Source organism: Thamnophis elegans, chromosome 5 (assembly GCF_009769535.1).
Source record: "Thamnophis elegans isolate rThaEle1 chromosome 5, rThaEle1.pri, whole genome shotgun sequence".
In the NCBI taxonomy this organism is placed as follows: Eukaryota; Metazoa; Chordata; class Lepidosauria; order Squamata; family Colubridae; genus Thamnophis; species Thamnophis elegans.
The window spans coordinates 27,622,187-27,639,678 of record NC_045545.1 but is presented as its reverse complement, the minus strand read 5'-3'; the positions used below and the strand labels follow the sequence as shown (position 1 = coordinate 27,639,678).

The window sequence follows — 17,492 nt, the reverse complement described above, 5'->3', positions numbered from 1 at the left end:
TGAGAAGGCAAAAATGAAAATGTGCTCTCTTGCTGTTTATAAACTGCAAGGTGGTTATTTATTAGTTGACCTATACAAATTGCTTAAAAGCAAGATATGTTACCATCAATCCCAATTTACCTTACTGGGCTGTAATGATCATATACCTTGCCCTGAGTCTTATGCATTTTATATCCATTAATTTCTGCAGGATTTTGGAAGATAGGTGCTTAACTTTTTTATCAATACAAATCAGTGGGCTTTTACAACTATTATCTCTTATACCAGTACAATTTACAATTATTTATATTGAATATATTTAAAGCAAAAGTTGGCTGAGTCAAAAAGAGTTCATCTGTAGAAATCTGTTGGGAACCAGCTAAAAATGCAGAATCTGTATCTGACAAGTGATTCATCCTGAATGTAAATTGAAGATTTGATTTCTGTTTTGTCTAAGATTAGGTAGTAAAATATTGGCAGAGTCTCTGTAGTTCTGGATTTTTCATTCATTTTTGCTTAGATTTTTACTATAACTGCAATTACATCCAATTCTGGTGAACAGTACAGGTAGTACTTGATCATTTATTTAGTGACCATTCCAAGTTACAACGACAGTGACTTATGAACAATTTTCACACTAATGACATTTGCAGCATCCCCATGGTCATGTGATCAAAAATTGAGCACTTGGCAACTGGCATGTATTTATGACAGTTGCAGTGTCCTGGTGTCATATGATCACCATTTGTAATCTTCCCAGCCAGCTTCTGACTAGGAAAGACAATGGGGGAAGCCAAATTTGCTTCATATGATCCACTTAAAAACTGCAGTGATTTGCTTATCAACTGTGGCAAAAAAAGGTCATAAAATGGGACAAAATTCACTTAACACTTGCCTTGCTTAGCAATGGGAATTTTGGACTCAGTTGTGGTTGAAAGTCGAGGTCTACCTGTGTATCTGAATCTGAAAGTTATATAAAAAGAAACTAAAAGAAAAAAAACTTATTCAGCTTTCAATTCTATTCACTGAAATATATATGTCTAAACAATTGTGTGAATTGGCTCTTAGGAAAAACATTTTTTTTCCTCTCTCTCCCATTTTTAATTGTTCTAAATTCTCTTGGAAGTTTATCTTGGAGAATTTCTAAAATTAGCATTACAGCCCAATCCTGGGGCAATTACATCATTTCATTTTGCCCTGCGATTTAATCTGTATACACATGTGTTTATACTGAGTGGTAACCCATTTGCCTTTAGCAATGGCAGTTACTCTAATCGTGTATGGGCTGATTGTAATTTATTCCTGGGTCTTTGATATGTGATTGTATGGGCTGTATTTTGTGTGGTGTATATTTTGCTTTTGTTTTATCCCCACATAGAGCGGAGAATTGAATGTTGCTTAGAATCAGTTTTGATTAGACCACATTTTATAAGCATTGTAAAAATAAATGAAACTGAAAATACACAAATAAAGAGAAAAATGCATGAACTGAAAATGGCAATGAATTTGAATACCTAACAATCTGGAGAAAGTCCCGATATGAGAAAGCCTAAAATACAGCATGTCTAAAACATTAATGTTCCTGCACAGGAAAAAAAAATTCAATTCACTAAATTCAGGATGATAAAATACCTACATTCAACTTTTTGAATGTAACTTGAATGTTTTTAATATTAATAAACATCACTGATAGATCTGCATCAATCTCAAAGTGCAATAACCTGCAAAGAGGTTGATTGAAATAGGAATATATATTTAAAGGCTGAAATCATTTCTTCCTTCAGCAAACTCGGGTGGCAAGAATTGCTGAATCACAGAAAAGTAAGAGGGAAATAGTGTGTGTGGAAAAACACAGCATCTGCAGAAATACAAAACATATTTTAGAAAATAAATAAAAAAGGGCATGCTCTTCTAAAAACAAACAAGTAATTTCAGACAAGTGATTGTCCAGTCTCTTCTTAAAAACCTCCAGTGATGAAGCACCCACAACTTTAGACTGCAAGCTGTTCCACTGGTTAATTGTCCTCTTTGTTAGGAAGTTTTTCCTTAATTTCAGGTTGCTTCTCTCCTTGATTAGTCTCCATCCATTGTTTCTTGTCCTGCCTGATCCCCTTCTCTTTATAGTAGCTACTCAATATGAGAATACTGCTTTCATGTCTTCCCTAGTCCTTCTTTTCTCTGGACTAGCCAAACCCAAATCCTGCGGCCATTCTTCAGATGCTTTAATTTCCAAGCCTTTAATCATCTTAGTTGTTCTTCTCTGCACTTATTTAAAAGTCTCTTTTCAATATCTTTTTTATAATGTGGTGACCAAAACTGGACACAGTATACCAGGTGTGGCCTTACTAAGGCTTTATAATAAATGGTTTATAATAAACCAGCCTTGAGAGACCACTTTGATGGAATTAAATATCCCAACCGAAACTTTTTTTGAAAAGGAGAGTACACTGAAATATTATTCCTTATTCTATTTCAAAAGATCAATTGCGATAGAAATGGGAGAAATGTTGCAAATTGATTCAGAGGCTACAGCAATTTATAACACAGTGTTTTTCAATTTTAGCAATTTCAACTCCCAGAATTCCAAGCCAGCAGTTGAAGTTCATAAGTTGCTGAAATTTGGGCAATGAGATTGAGGTCAATAGATATTGTGTTTCTGCCCATGATATGTTCAGTGCATGGAGGAGTGGTGAGCAACTATGGGTCCTTTACTACCTGTAGATTTAACTCCCAGAATTCCTGAACCAGCATGGTTGACTCAGGAATTCTGGGAATTGAGGTCTACAGATGGTAAACTTGCCCAACCTTGGCATGGAAGGTGGTGCCTGATTTATATTTATGGACCATATCAAGAAATCACCTCCAGTAAAAATCACCTCCAGTAAAAATACAAAGCGGAAAAAAAGGAATGATTCTGGGGAGGAGATAAACTTTTGCTTTGGAACAGATGACACAGGAATGTGCAGTTAAGTCAAATGATATAGTTAGCTGCTTTAAAATAATGTGAAAATAATATTGACAGCCAAGGATGGAGCTGTATTGTATTATTAGGCACATATTAATACACATTGCTAATATTTATTTTTTAAGTAGTACACAGGCAGTAATATTTTAGCAATGCAGGAAACTCAGTTTATTGGCTTATGAGGTAAAAAAATATACTGTCAGTTATATTAGCACTTCCAGAGAAACAGATTGTCAGCTGTTCAATAATGCCTAGCTCCTGCAATATGTTTCTTACTTAAAAAATAATTAAGTAGGAGAAATAAAATATGGATTTTGCTATCACACATTTTAAATTAACTAGATTAAAGCCTTAATCTATTACATGTATGGCTAATTTTTTTTGAAAAGTATTAGTCATTTTCACAGCTTGCCATATTCTCACCATCTGTATCAATATCCAGATATGTCCATAAAAATATGAATAGTATGTTGCGTTTAAATAACTCTGCTCTTTGTTTGCCTGAAGTTGAATTCATACCACAGAAGTGAATTCATTCTTTAAAATCTGATATTCATCACTGACACATCATTAAATAATTCTATTATCAGCAAAATGACCTCATGATAAAATGGGTAGGAAAGGTCAGATGACTGGAGATAGAGCTGTGGAAATGCTAATTGTCAGGGCAGGAACACAAAGAAATGTGTTAATGCTCTTGCAAAGGAGAGATTAGGGTCTCTGGGGAATATTTGATCCAGCCTGACTGTTTGGATGCTCCTAGATAATTGAATCAGCTGTTTGCAGTCCTGGTAACGAGATAAAGAAAAGCTTTTTGTGAGTTCTTGAACTTTACTGTGCCAATGACAGACAGACAGACACACACACACACACACACACACACAGAGAGAGAGAGAGAGAGAGAGAGAGAGAGAGAGAGAGAGAGAGAGAGGGAGAGAGGGAGGGAGAGAGAGAGATTATTGCCATTAAAAACAAACAACCAGGAAATATGAACAGTTTTGTAATGATTTCATTCTAACTGGAAAGTTGAGTATTTGAAGATAAAACTTTCGAAGAAGTGAATGAACACTTACGAATGAACTTTGAGGCTTAAAAGAGTCACCCATGGGCTGAATATTTGTTCCTCCAGGTCCAATTTGGGTGGCTGAATCAATTCTTTAAAGAGTAACTGAATAAACAAACATGTTTTTGGTTCACTTCTACCAGTTTCTACTTGCGCCTTAAGCAGGATACATTGTCAGTGCTTCAACTTTTCATTGGTCCATTAATATGTCCATCAAATATATCCCATTGCTAGTATTATACACATTGTAGTAAGTCACACATTGTTGATACTTGTTTCTTCTTCTATTGCACTGTAGGTAGTGGCTGATACCAACATCAGTGCCATTGCCAGCCAGATAGAGAATATGACTTCCAGCACTAACTTTACTCCACCCACCGAGCATCATTCTGAATACGCAGAGTAAGTACACACATTTGTTGATAATCTGATAGGTGAAAGAACAGATTCATGCTCAAAATAAGGCTTGTGCCATATTGAAAATATGAGGAATAATGAAAATGTTATTACGATGATAGACTGATAGATGTATAATTGCTTTTTGTTTGTTTGTTTGTTTGTTTGTTTTTGCATGCGTGCAAGCCTTTGAATTTTGTGCATTACATTAGATTAAAGGTAAAGGTTACCCTCACACATATGTGCTAGTCGTTTATGACTCTATGGGACAGTGCTCATCTCCATTTCAAAGCTGAAGAGCCAGCACTGTCTGAAGACATCTCCATGGTCATGTGGCCAGCATGACTAAATGCCAAAGCCGCACGAAATGCTGTTACCTTCCCATCAAAGTGGTCCCTATTTTTCTACTTGCATTTTTACGTGCTTTTGAACTGCTAGATTGACGGAAGCTGGAAAAAGTAACGGGAGCTCACTCCGTTATGTAGTGCTAGGGATTTGAACCGCTGAACTGCTAACCTTCTGATCGACAAGTTCAGTGTCTTAACCACTGAGCCACCATGTCCTTCTACATTAGATTAGGGCTGAGCAATTAATTTTCCCAAAAGGCCACATAAAAAACTGGGACTATTGTGGAGGGCTCCTGCCCCACCCCGCCAATGTCACTTTTCTACCTGCCATTGTTGACCTGCCAATGCTGCCCTGCCCCCCCCTCCCACTGATGCTGCACCCTCCAACATTGCCGCGGGCTGGACAAGAACAGCCTGAGGGTTAGATGTTGTCCATAGTCTGTAAAATGTGCAGGTCAGCATTAGCATCTTCTGCAGTGTCAAATTATTTCTGCTGTTTCTCAACTTTGAGGATGCCTTTTTCGCTATGTATGGCAGTATATAAGTCCTATATAAACTCTACCCAGAGCCAAGTCCTTTATAAACTCTACCCAGTGCAGAATTATATGGAACATGAATTGTGTAATTGTGTAATTCTGCTTTCCTTAAGTTTGACAAATATTTGGACATAGAAGCAGCCCTCCATCATTCTTCCTGTGCATCTGAATTTATGGTGATCCAATGCAAGTCATGGCTATTAGCTCATAAATCGGAATCGGGCATGCTTTCAATATTTCTAATTTCTCTTCCCCATATCCATTTTGTAGCATTTGTAGAAACCTTTTACGATTCTCTCTTCTGACAGTTAATGTAAATATTTCTACTTTCAAGCAGATAATGTTTCAGATAATGTTTCCAATAGCGCAAAATATATGACAATGGATTTTTCAGATTGCTGGAAAATTTTTGTTTTCATTCTTTTGACTGATCAAAAGAACAAGCAGATCTTCTGAGGTTGGGTGGGTTTTCCCCCACTGACATGTTGTCATGTTTATTATCCTTCTGCCTGGCTATGTTTTCGCTTGAGTTGATTTATGACAACTGCAATTCCAGATGATCTTCTGCTAGAGAAATTAAATGTGGATTTTTTCCAAAAATGTCTTGATAAATGCTCTATGAACTTGTTCTTTTTAAAAATTAAGTTGAATGCTTTCTTACTTGGATTCATGAATCACAGCACACAGACATATATTGCCATAATATATTGAATTAATTCTTTATATATACATTTAAAATGCACCTTTCTTCAAGAGACTTGGCAATCTTTGGCCAGGCAATTTCTTGTTTAATTGTTTTGTCTAAAATAGGGGTGTCCAACCTTGGCAATTTTAAGACCTGTGGACTTCAACTCCCAGAATTCCCCAGCCAGCAATGATGGCTGAGGAATTCTGGGAGTTGAAGTCCATAGGTATTAAAGTTTCCAAGGTTGGACACTCTGGTGTAGAAGAAGATAATTGTTCTAATTCTTAGTTTCCTGCTAATCAGATGCATGTCAAAGCTTTAGGAAATGCAGTTTGCTGAACTCTTGTTTCTTATTGTTGCTTTATTTAGTCACAAGGCCAGTGGAGATTGCCTTGTTACCATCTTTATAGTTAAATAAACATAAATACTATCTCTACATCTATGTTACGGGAATATATTACTGGAAATATGGTCATGTCACTCAAGTTGTTTAGTCTTGCATGCACCATTATTAAGTTGGGTAAGAAAGCTGAAGCCACTCCATTCAAGGCAGAGCACTAGCTTGTGGTTGCATCCTGAGTGGAATGATTCTGTCTGTGAAGCGGAAATATTTATGCCCATCACAGACAGAGAAAGACAACAATGAAAGGAATACTGAGGAAACAGCTGTCTCCCCACTATGTACAGAACATGTTTCTCCATACAGCTTGCCATCTTTCAAGCTCCACCCCCCCCAAAAATACATGATGTGATTCTCCCAATTTTTTTCACTGTTATTCACCCATACATAGAATCTTGCCAAACTAAAGCAAAGCCCCCCCCCCCAAGCATATACTCTGCAATTATTAAGGAGTAGCCATTTCACTCTTTTTCTCTCACACAAACAATCTGAACTGAATTGCCTTATGCCTCTCTGAAATGCACACCCTCCCTCCTGGGAATCCAGACTACATTCCATCCCATCATCCTTTCGATGGAATAAATCCTGACCTATGATGCCACTAGGCCTGCTTAGAACTAATTCCACATCTCTCATAACTGGTCCTCCACCTCAACTAACTCTGTCTTCTCCAGACTTCCTTGTACTCCCAATAGATATGAAGGGCATCTGGCCAGGAAAAAGGGAAGTAGGCAAATTATGCTAAAGGTTCCTGCCAAAAACACTTGTCTTACCAAACAAATGTTTCAGTCAAATTATTGATATATAATAGAATATATTTAACATCTACATGAAACCGCTGGGCGAGATCATTTGGAGGCATGGGATAAGATACCATCAATACGCGGACGATACGCAGCTGTATCTGTCCGCCCCATGCCAACTCAATGAAGCGGTGGACGTGATGAGCCAGGGTCTTGAGGCCGTCAGGGACTGGATGAGGGCAAACAAGCTTGTACTCAACCCCGAAAAGACCAAGTGGCTGTTGTGTTTCCCTCCCAATAATTTGGCTTGTGTTCCATCGCTCAGGCTGGGGGGCCAAACATTACACCCCTCAGACAGGGTTCGCAACTTGGGAGTCCTCCTGGACCCACAGCTGACCATTGATTACCATCTGTCGGCTGTGACCAGGGGGGCATTTGCCCAGGTTCGCCTGGTGCGCCAGTTGCGACCGTACCTGAACCGGGAGGCTCTCACAACAGTCACTCATGCCCTTGTGACCTCTAGGCTGGAATACTGCAACGTGCTCTACATGGGGCTGCCCTTGAAGAGCATCCGGCGACTTCAGCTAGTTCAGAATGCGGCCGCGCGAGTGATCGTGGGCGCACCTCGGTTCGCCCACATAACACCTATCCTCCGCGAGCTGCACTGGCTACCTGTTGATCTCCGGGTGCACTTCAAGGTGCTTCTTACTACCTATAAAGCCCTTCATGGTAGTGGATCTGCGTACTTGAGAGACCGCCTCCTGCCAATTACCTCCTCTCGACCCATCAGATCTCACAGATTAGGCCTCCTCCGAGTGCCATCTGCCAGCCAGTGTCGGCTGGCAACTACGTGGAGGAGAGCCTTTTCAGTAGCAGCTCCGACCCTCTGGAACGATCTCCCCATGGGGATTCGTACCCTCACCACCCTTCAGACCTTCCGCACAGCCCTCAAGATCTGGCTATCCCGTCAGGCCCGGGGGTAAAGAGTATAATCCGCCCCCACCCGAATGTTGAATGAATGTTGCTCGATTTTAATTATACATTGTGTTATATGTCATTGTATGTTTCCCCTCCCATATAAGTTGTTAGCCGCCCTGAGTCCCCTCAGGGAAAAGGGCGGCCTATAAATAAACTTAACTACAACTACTACAACTAACTATATTATAATTACAATGTATACACAAATGTTAGAAGTTGAAAGATTATGAGTATGTATATCTAAATAGTATTATAATTATCATTAGTACTATGTATAAAGTGTATTGAACCACACAATACACTGTTCAAGTACTTATGGATGTTATTTTAAAAAACTATAAATAAAAATATTTTTAAAATGTTTCAATCAAATTAGAAAATATGTGTATTCCTGATTTGTCATGTTTTAGTGCTATGCATTCTTTGTTTCATGAATTCTTACAGTATTAATATTAATAACTGCAGTGATCAGTAGCCTGTAGTTTTCAGTTATAGAAAATGTTACATTTTCTTATTTCAGCTGCTGAAAATAAAGACAGGGGAGTATTGGGGAATGAAAGGGAGTTGACAGCATTATTGCAAGCACATAGCTAATTCCTGGAAGGACCAGTTATGGAATCCATACTTTGTATTCCAAACTTTAATATCGCCCATCAAGAGCTCCCAGAGCTAAAAAATAAAATAAAAAAGATCTTAAGCTTGGGAGCCATTAATAAAATAGACAAAACCAGTGCAAGGCAGCCATTGCTCTGATGGAATGAGCCAGCTATAGTACAATACAATAGCAGAGTTGGAAGGGACCTTGGAGGTCTTCTAGTCCAGTGGTCCCCAACCTTTTTATCGCCGCGGACCAGTCAGCCTTTGATAATTTTACCGTGGCCCGCTGAGCGCGCGCAGGGGTCGGGGGGCGAAAATGGGGGAATACAAACATACTTTTTAAATCCACCTTCCCAATTCAACACCTGAATCATATCCCACCTTCCATTTTGTATGTAGATTTTAAGGAATAAACAGCTGAATTAATCAAGGTCAAAGATAAAAAGAGCAAGGGCAAAATTAAATAAGCCAGAGGATAGCAATGTAAAAAGAATACAGTATTAAGCCCATTCACTCTATCTAAGCCCCCCCATCTCACATGGTGGGAGTATTAGGTATCTTCACTACCATATATAAAAGGAGATACTATCTTAAATAACAAAGTGGGCCCCCACCTCCAAAATATACTAAAAGAAAAAAGATTCCATGTGCTCAACTAATTTTTTTTTAAATCATCACTATATTATGGACTACAGACATATATATATATATATATATATATATATATATATATATATATATATATATATATATATACACACACACACACATATATATACATACATGCATATATACATACCGTACGTATGTACGTACGTATATATATAATGTCCAAATAACAGGAAAAGCGCTTCAAGGACCAAAGTATATTCCTTTTTTGCAGCCTTAAGAGAACTCTTGTTTTTTGAGGCTCAGAACCAGGCATTCTCGTGGGCTGCAAAAAGGAAACGCGACCCGGGAGCGCAGCCTCCAAGAGTCCATATCGCCAATAACTACGCGTGGGGGGAAAGGAAATGTGTTTTGTGAGGAAGAGAAAGAGCGCGCTTCACCGATGCCCGTTGGCGAAATTTTGGAAAAGAGGCAAGAGACTTCAGGCACCGAGCCCCCACCCCTGGCTGCGGCAACTGGAGCGGGCGGGAGGCAGGGAAGGGGTGGGCAAGACCGCCGCTTTTCCACCGTGCGCTGCAATAGCGGCAGCGGCGGCCTGAATCTGGCGCCAAAATCACGCACCCCCCATCTCCCCTCAAAAGACCCCCCCCCGCCCTCGGCTGCCCGACGTTCTCTCTCTCTCTCTCTCTCTCTACCTCTCCCGCCGTTCCTTCTCACAAGCCAAGGCCGGGCGGGAAAAAGAAGAGAGCGGCCTCCAAGGGCTCCGCTTCCAGCGCATGGTCCGCCCCCTCCTCGCCTCGCTTCCAGGCGAGCCGACTGAGGCGAGAAAGGAGAAAGAGGCGGAGGCGTTCACTGAGGGGACGGCTGACTCGGGGAGGGGGCGGAGGTGGTGTAGTAGCGGGGGATTCTTCCTCCTCGCCTCACTTGCTCCTGTGCTTCCGCGCAGCTCCCCCCCTCCGGCGACGGCGCTGCATGAGTGAAGAGTCGGCCGTTGCATGGCCCCCGGCCGCTGCGCGGCCCGGTGCCAGGTACTCCACGGCCCGGCACCGGTCCGCGGACCGGGGGTTGGGGATCACTGTTCTAGTCAAACCCCTCTTTTCATTAAACTAGACATACCCAGTTCTTGCAACCTTTCTTCATGTTTTAGTCTCCAGTCCCCTAATCATCTTTGTTGCTCTTCTCTGCACTCTTCCTAGAGTCTCCACATCTTTTCTACATCGTGGCAACCAAAACTGAATGCAGTATTCCAAGTGTTGTCTTACCAAGGCATTATAAAGTGGTATTAACACTTCATGTGATCTTGATTCTCAAGTGATGCTGTTTTTCCTCATATTAAGTAGGCAATGTATTAATGGATGTTTGTTGTCTTTTTCAGACCACCTCAACCTAAAATCATTGTGTTGGAGAAAGGGTCGGATGGATTGGGCTTTAGCATTGTAGGAGGCTTTGGAAGCCCACAAGGAGACCTGCCTATATATGTCAAGACCATTTTTTCCAAGGTATTCCAAAATGTTACTTTGTATTGGGCCTTTGCATTGATATTCAGTTTGACTCACCCTTTTGATGAGGAACATGGGAGAAAAGTTAGATTTTTTTTTTAATATTACAATGATATATAGAAAACTGGAACAACTTCCATACACTTCCTTGAATTTTTTGTTTCAATAGTTTAATTGAAGTGAATATTATCCTTAAATTAATAATCAGCTTTTGGGACAAAGTACTGGGCCCTCTAGGTCTGTTTATGTTTTAAATATTGGGTACATTCTCTACGCTATTAAGAGTTTCACTTAAAGGGCCATGCTACTTGTGGAAATATTGTGTACATTTTAAGAAACAGTTGCAGAAGGAATTAGTTCAGCCTGGAGCAGGAACATGTGGTGATACCACTGTTAATCTTTACCACTGAAATATCTTAACCTTCCATAGGTTATTTATTCAGTCAGGAAATGCCCCAAAGCACACATATAAATTGTATATCTTATTCCTAATCAGTTTACTTTTGATGATTTACTTAATTGGACTCAAATGGCATGCCTGTCCAATAGGACTGAAAAATTAACATTCCTATTTTCCTCTCTTAATAAGAAGAGTAAAATAATAAAACAGTATAGCAAAATAACATACTGTAACTCATTAAAATATACAAGTTACATAGATTAACAGGCATCACGAAGAAAACAAATGTCACTAAAAAAACTGCCAAACATTCAAACAAAACCTAGGATAAGGACTATTATCAGACAGAGGCCTAGTCTGATTTTACAAGAAAACTACAGATAATCTCAATTTACAACCACAATTAATACCCACCATTTCTGTTGTTCAACAATCAGTTTCTGTGGTTATTGAGTCGCATCTAATTTTACAAAAGTTTCTGTCACAGTTGTTAAGTGAATCACTGCAGTTGTTAAGTGAACCACACAGTCCTTAAGCACAACCACCTCCCCCCCCAATGATTTTCTTTGTTGGAAACCATCTAGAAAGGTTGCGAATGACGATCACATAACCCTGGGACATTGCAATCATTGTAAATGCATGCTGGCTGCCAAGTATCCAAATTTTGATCGGGTGATCATGGGCATGCTGAAACAGTCGTAAGTGCAAGGACCAGTTGTAATTCCCTTTTTTTCAATACCATTATAATTCTATTCCAAAGAGGTTGCAACTGATTATATTGCCTTATCCCCCTCAAACACTGTGCTCAGAATAAATCTATGCAATGAGCAATGAACATTAATGGGCAAATCATGTTAATTTAATACAGTTCATTTAAAATATCTGAAATTCCAAATGAACCAAAGACAAGGTAACATGATGCAAAGATCAGAATGAAAAGCCTTTTAAATCTCCTTGCTTCTTCCTTCTGGTGGACATGTTTTTACTAAAATTTATTTTTTATTTTATTGCAAGTATATTTAAGTAGATAATGTACAGTATTATGCATTTTTAATATGTTTACCTTTGGTCTGGTATGCAATGTACATTAGAAATCGAAATAGGGTTTTTTCCTATACAGATTGTCGACAGAAATTATGAGATGTGGAATAAGAGAAATGATTGTCCTATCCATAACAAACAAAAAATCTTGGAAAAGAAAAAGGAGGATAACTGTAGAATCTGGGCAGTCGAAAAATGTTCACCTGTTATGTCAGGTGTTTATTTAATTCCATACAATTAAAAATAAGTATGGCTGATGAAGATTCTCAGTCATCCAGTTTGAGTTGTCTGGAAGTTGTGTCATGGCAACAGAACTTCTTTTCTTTTTTGGTTTGAAACATTCTTCAAGAAAAGAAGTTCAATGGCCATGACTCAACTTCCAGAAAAATAAGTATTGATTTTCATATGGAAGATATGAGCCGAGCCGAGGTGGCACAGTGGTTAAATGCAGCACTGCAGGCTACTTCAGCTGACTGCAGTTCTGCAGTTTGGCTGTTCAAATCTCACCGGCTCAGGGTTGACTCAGCCTTCCATCCTTCCGAGGTGGGTAAAATGAGGACCCGGATTGTTGATTGTTGTTGGGGGCAATATGCTAACTCTGTAAACCACTTAGAGAGGGCTGAAAGCCCTATGAAGTGGTATTTAAGTCTAACTGCTATTGCTATTGCTAAGATTTATGTGGAAGGATGTGCCTGTGAAAGCCTAACCATCAGCATTTTGAGTTCACACAGTTGATGCTTTTTGTTATTTTAAAGAAAAGAATTGTGGGATAATACAATAGCAGAGTCGGAAGGGACCTTGGAGGTCTTCTAGTCCAACCCCCTGCCGAGGCAGGAAACCCTAGACCATTCCAGACAAATGGCTATCCAACATTTTCTTAAAGACTTCCAGTGTTGGGGCATTCACAACTTCTGGAGGCAAGCTGTTCTACTGATTAATTGTTCTAACTGTCAGGAAATTTCTCCCCAGTTCTAAGTTGCTTCTCTCCTTGATTAGTTTCCACCCATTGCTTCTTGTTCCACCCTCAGGTGCCTTGGAGAATAGTTTGACTCCCTCTTCTTTGTGGCAACCCCTGAGATATTAGAACACTGCTATCATGTCTCCCCTAGTCCTTCTTTTCATTAAACTAGGCATACCCAGTTCCTGCAACCGTTCTTCATATGTTTTAGTCTTCAGCCCCCTAACCATCTTTGTTCCTCTTCTCTGCACTCTTTCCAGAGTCTCCACATCTTTTCTACATCGTGGCGACCAAAACTGAATGCAGTATTCCAAGTGTGGCCTTACCAAGGCATTATAAAGTGGTATTTATAATGCCCTTGTAAGGCCACACTTGGAATATTCCATTCAGTTTACACCATCTGTTCCCAGTTTCAGTACACAATGTATATGTGAACTTCGTGATTAGATCCATGCATGTCAATGTATCACTTTCTATGAGGGAGATAATTATGTCAAAATTGGTAAGTTATCTGTACAATGTAAATTTGACTATAACAAAGGAAAGTTTTGTCTATAACAAGGAAAAGTTTTCCCAACCAAGAGCCCTCCAGTTTAGCCTTTCTGATTCAGTCTCACATGATCTAGCACTAAATTATTCCCACTGAGTAGGCATTTTGTTGGAACTGTAATCCCAATATATCCCCAATGGTTGAAGAAAGTCATCCTAAGGCCACTCTGCCATCTCCTGTTCACTATAATTTGTTTTCTACAATTTTAGTCCCAAAACATTGCTTGGCTGATGATTCTGCGCTGTTTTTTTCTTTCCAGGGAGCAGCTGCAGATGATGGCAGACTGAAGCGTGGTGATCAGATTTTAGCTGTTAATGGACAGTCTCTGGAAGGTGTGACTCATGAGCAAGCCGTAACTATTCTGAAGCACCAAAAGGGGGAAGTGACATTAACAGTCTTGCCATGAGCTTTGCTGCAAAGGCAATTTGGGCTGGATGCAATTATTTCTGAGCATTGCTAGAGCTGCTATAAAATGATCTACAATCCTTGTCAGATGGCAACCCAACTCCAGCTAAAATTAGCACATATTATTAAGAATGTTGCTATGCAGCTACGACCATTGTAGTGGTCCATTATGTCTTGTCATTGAAGCTATTTGTGAAAGCCTTAATCCTACATCTCATCCCTACCGGGTTCTCTTGAATGGGCTTTTGATTCCTTCCTTTGTCCATAATCATTATCTCTTAGTAGGAAATACAATCAGGAAACTAAAATTAGCATTTATACAAGAAAGAATGTGGCCGTTTGTTTGTTCCCTTCTAATGAACAGATAGAAATACTGATTGACTTTTTATCTCGTTCATGGTTTGATTGTCAAATTTTTTAGCCGTGCCAGAAAACATTAAAACATAATTCAATTACAGCTTTTTTGAATAATGACACCAAATTCTCCATTGGGAAATTAATTGCATATGGATTTCTAATGATGAAGTGCCAGTCGTCATGTCTAATCTCTCTGGTTAAATATATGTAAGTTAGTTATAACCATGGCAAGTAAATTTAAACTTGTCCTTATTCATTTTTTGATTTTAGAAAATCCTTGATAGATTGGCAAGAATCTTTAGAAGTTCCTATCTCTGGACAGCTAGTTAAATAGTGGAAATAATTTGTACTGTGTAAAGCAGGGGTGGGGAACGATGGTCTCTTTATGGTTTGTGGACTTCAAGTCCCAGAATTCCTGAGCCATGCTGGCTCAGGAATTCTGGGAATTGAAGTTCACATGTCATAAAGGGTCCATGGTTACCAACCTCTGATGTAAAGCGTAACTCCAGTGAAATGAATGAAAGTGAGCCTTAATTTGGAATTAAGGCTACTTATTATTTATAATGATAATATTATAGCAAATTGTAAACATGATCTACCATGATCAAATTCTGACATTTATGTCTCACCATTAAATAAAATAGCAATTTTCTATTTAAAATTCTGCAGCTTCTGTAAAATATGTCTACTGTTATGATGTAATTAGAATGCAATAAGATCATCTTGTTTTTTAAAAAAGTATGTCTCTTAACTATGCCAAGATGAATAAGTAGTGGTGAAAAAAGAAGTGGCATGTCTTGTTAAGAATAATGTCTATGTTTTCATGTTCTGTCTTTGGATCTAGAGAATCACAAAGTGCATTAAGCTATTGGAATATAGCAATAGCTATGCATATTCCATGAATAGTGCCTGAAAGCTGATTAAACTGATTTTAAAGGGTTTCTACTCAATGTCCAAATTAATGATATTTATATGAAATGCAAGTGAAAAGGGCCACGATGAAAACTCACTAATTCTTTTTAAGACTTGAGGGCATTTGATATTGTCAGGTTATGCTTAGATTTACACTGGATATTCATGCATGATTTACACATGGATATTCTTGAAGGTTTGAAAGATGTTAATTTGTTTAAGAATTGTAATCCAAATCCAATGATTGGTCAAGAATGTATATTTTAAATGGATATAATCATTCTTTTAACTGTGATGCCAACAGTGGAGCTTCTTTTCACAGATTTCTGATGAAGGGGATGTTGGGCTTATGTGCTAAAATAATGTGCATGTTTTCTAGCTCAGATGGGAGATCACCTCATTGCTGCTTATAATTTACACTTTTTATGTGTTTCATATAGCGCTGTCAGAAAAACCCAATATACCAAAAAAAAAACCAACCCCAAACAAACCGCATTGCAACCTGCAGATAAATTGTTGGTGAAGTGGGGAAGTCAGTGCTATATGTAAACATTCAAAAGCACAATCTGGTTGGAGGTTTTCCATCTGTCACATCCTTCAGAGATAAATGGGAATTACTTAAGTGTGTATAGTAAACTGCCCAGTTGATTGTGCCTCAGTTGTTTAAGCAGAAATCTTTGTCTTTCGGAGATTTTATGGGTTTTAGATTTTGATAATGCTGCTAATTTCTACGAGGGGCGGTGATACCTACTGTATGTTTGTGTATAAAATAAAATGTTTTATGAATTCCAAAGATTCTTAATAAAGTTCACTTGCATAAAGAATGGTGGCATGGTGGGAAGGAATTAACACTGCACCCATTCACAAAAACATAACTATGATATTACAGATTATTTTGGTCTTTGCCAACAAATAAACTTTTAATATGACTATGGAGAAAGGCTTAAAAATCCAAGCATGGCACAACTTTTGTATCACTCAGACTTAAGCAAAAAAAAAAAAGCATGGGAAACTTGCTGATTCTATCCAATTATTAATGCAAAGACTAAGCCATTTAGTGATATTGTCCAGACACGTTTTAGAACAGAAGAATGTACATCCTGGGAAATAGTCTATCCCATCATATTTGACCCTAAAATATAATACAGGACTAAAAGTTAAAAATGACAGCCAATTGCAAAAATGGGGAAAACAAGTCAATATTGTGAGTGAATAAAAATTTGCGGAGGATAATCATAAATATTATTTATTAGGAATAGTGGGCAGTGCTAATATATTAATATATAGGCAATATTTTCCTGAGGTCTATTTTAAAGAACTGAGAGGGTATTTCTTCTTCTTTTTATGTTGGGAACATAAAGTTTGAATCAACTTATAAAGTTGTATTTGACTATTTGTGTGTAGGTGTTATATCACACTAAAGTTGGCATCAGTTCAGTGCACCTCTCCTTATTGCTTTTTTTTTCAGAGTAATACATTTAAAATAGGTAAGAATGAAAGACTTAGATCTAGCTCTGAATCATTTTCCCTTAAATTCAAAATGGTTCTAAACAACAAGGCTGGACCTCATGCCTGCTGTATTATTGGCTAACGTGATTGTCAAATCTTGGCTACAGAAATTCTTTTTTTAAGCGTATCATTATTCATGGGCTGGGCTGAAGCAAAATCATAGCTGTTTCTTTTTAATTATGTTCAATTATGTAGCTGTTTCAGGTACCCTTTTACCAAAACTTTAAAAAAAATCTTAGAAAATATGTTCCTTCATTTTGTGCACCCTCTTAGTATGTGGACGATTACATGATAATTAAATCTATCAATACTGTGAGCTGCTATGCAAAAGGCAGACTATAAATCCAACAAAATAAATGCGAAATAAAATAAAATGTGTGTGGGAGTCATTTCTAAAAAAAAAAACAAGTTGAAGAAGGAGGGAATAAAGCTTTTAACTGACACTGGGGCAGCATTTCAAATGCTGAGGGGCAAGGGATCTATTTCTTGAATGTATACATAGAAAACGACATTGAACTTAATAGAAAAGAACAGGCTTTTTTCTCCTATATGCTTAATTTGAG

General features: G+C 38.5%; 1 protein-coding gene across 1 annotated transcript in view; it reads left to right on the top strand.

Moving 5' to 3' along the window:
- PATJ (PATJ crumbs cell polarity complex component) overlaps nucleotides 1-16,501 on the top strand; it is a 165,357-nt gene extending 148,856 nt beyond the window's left edge. Inside the window, 3 exon segments of the mRNA XM_032217300.1 lie at nucleotides 4,306-4,409; nucleotides 10,674-10,797; nucleotides 14,006-16,501. Of these exon segments, the coding sequence (XP_032073191.1) occupies nucleotides 4,306-4,409; nucleotides 10,674-10,797; nucleotides 14,006-14,152 (375 nt within the window). The 3' untranslated portion in view covers nucleotides 14,153-16,501.
- The last annotated feature ends 991 nt before the right edge of the window (nucleotides 16,502-17,492 follow it).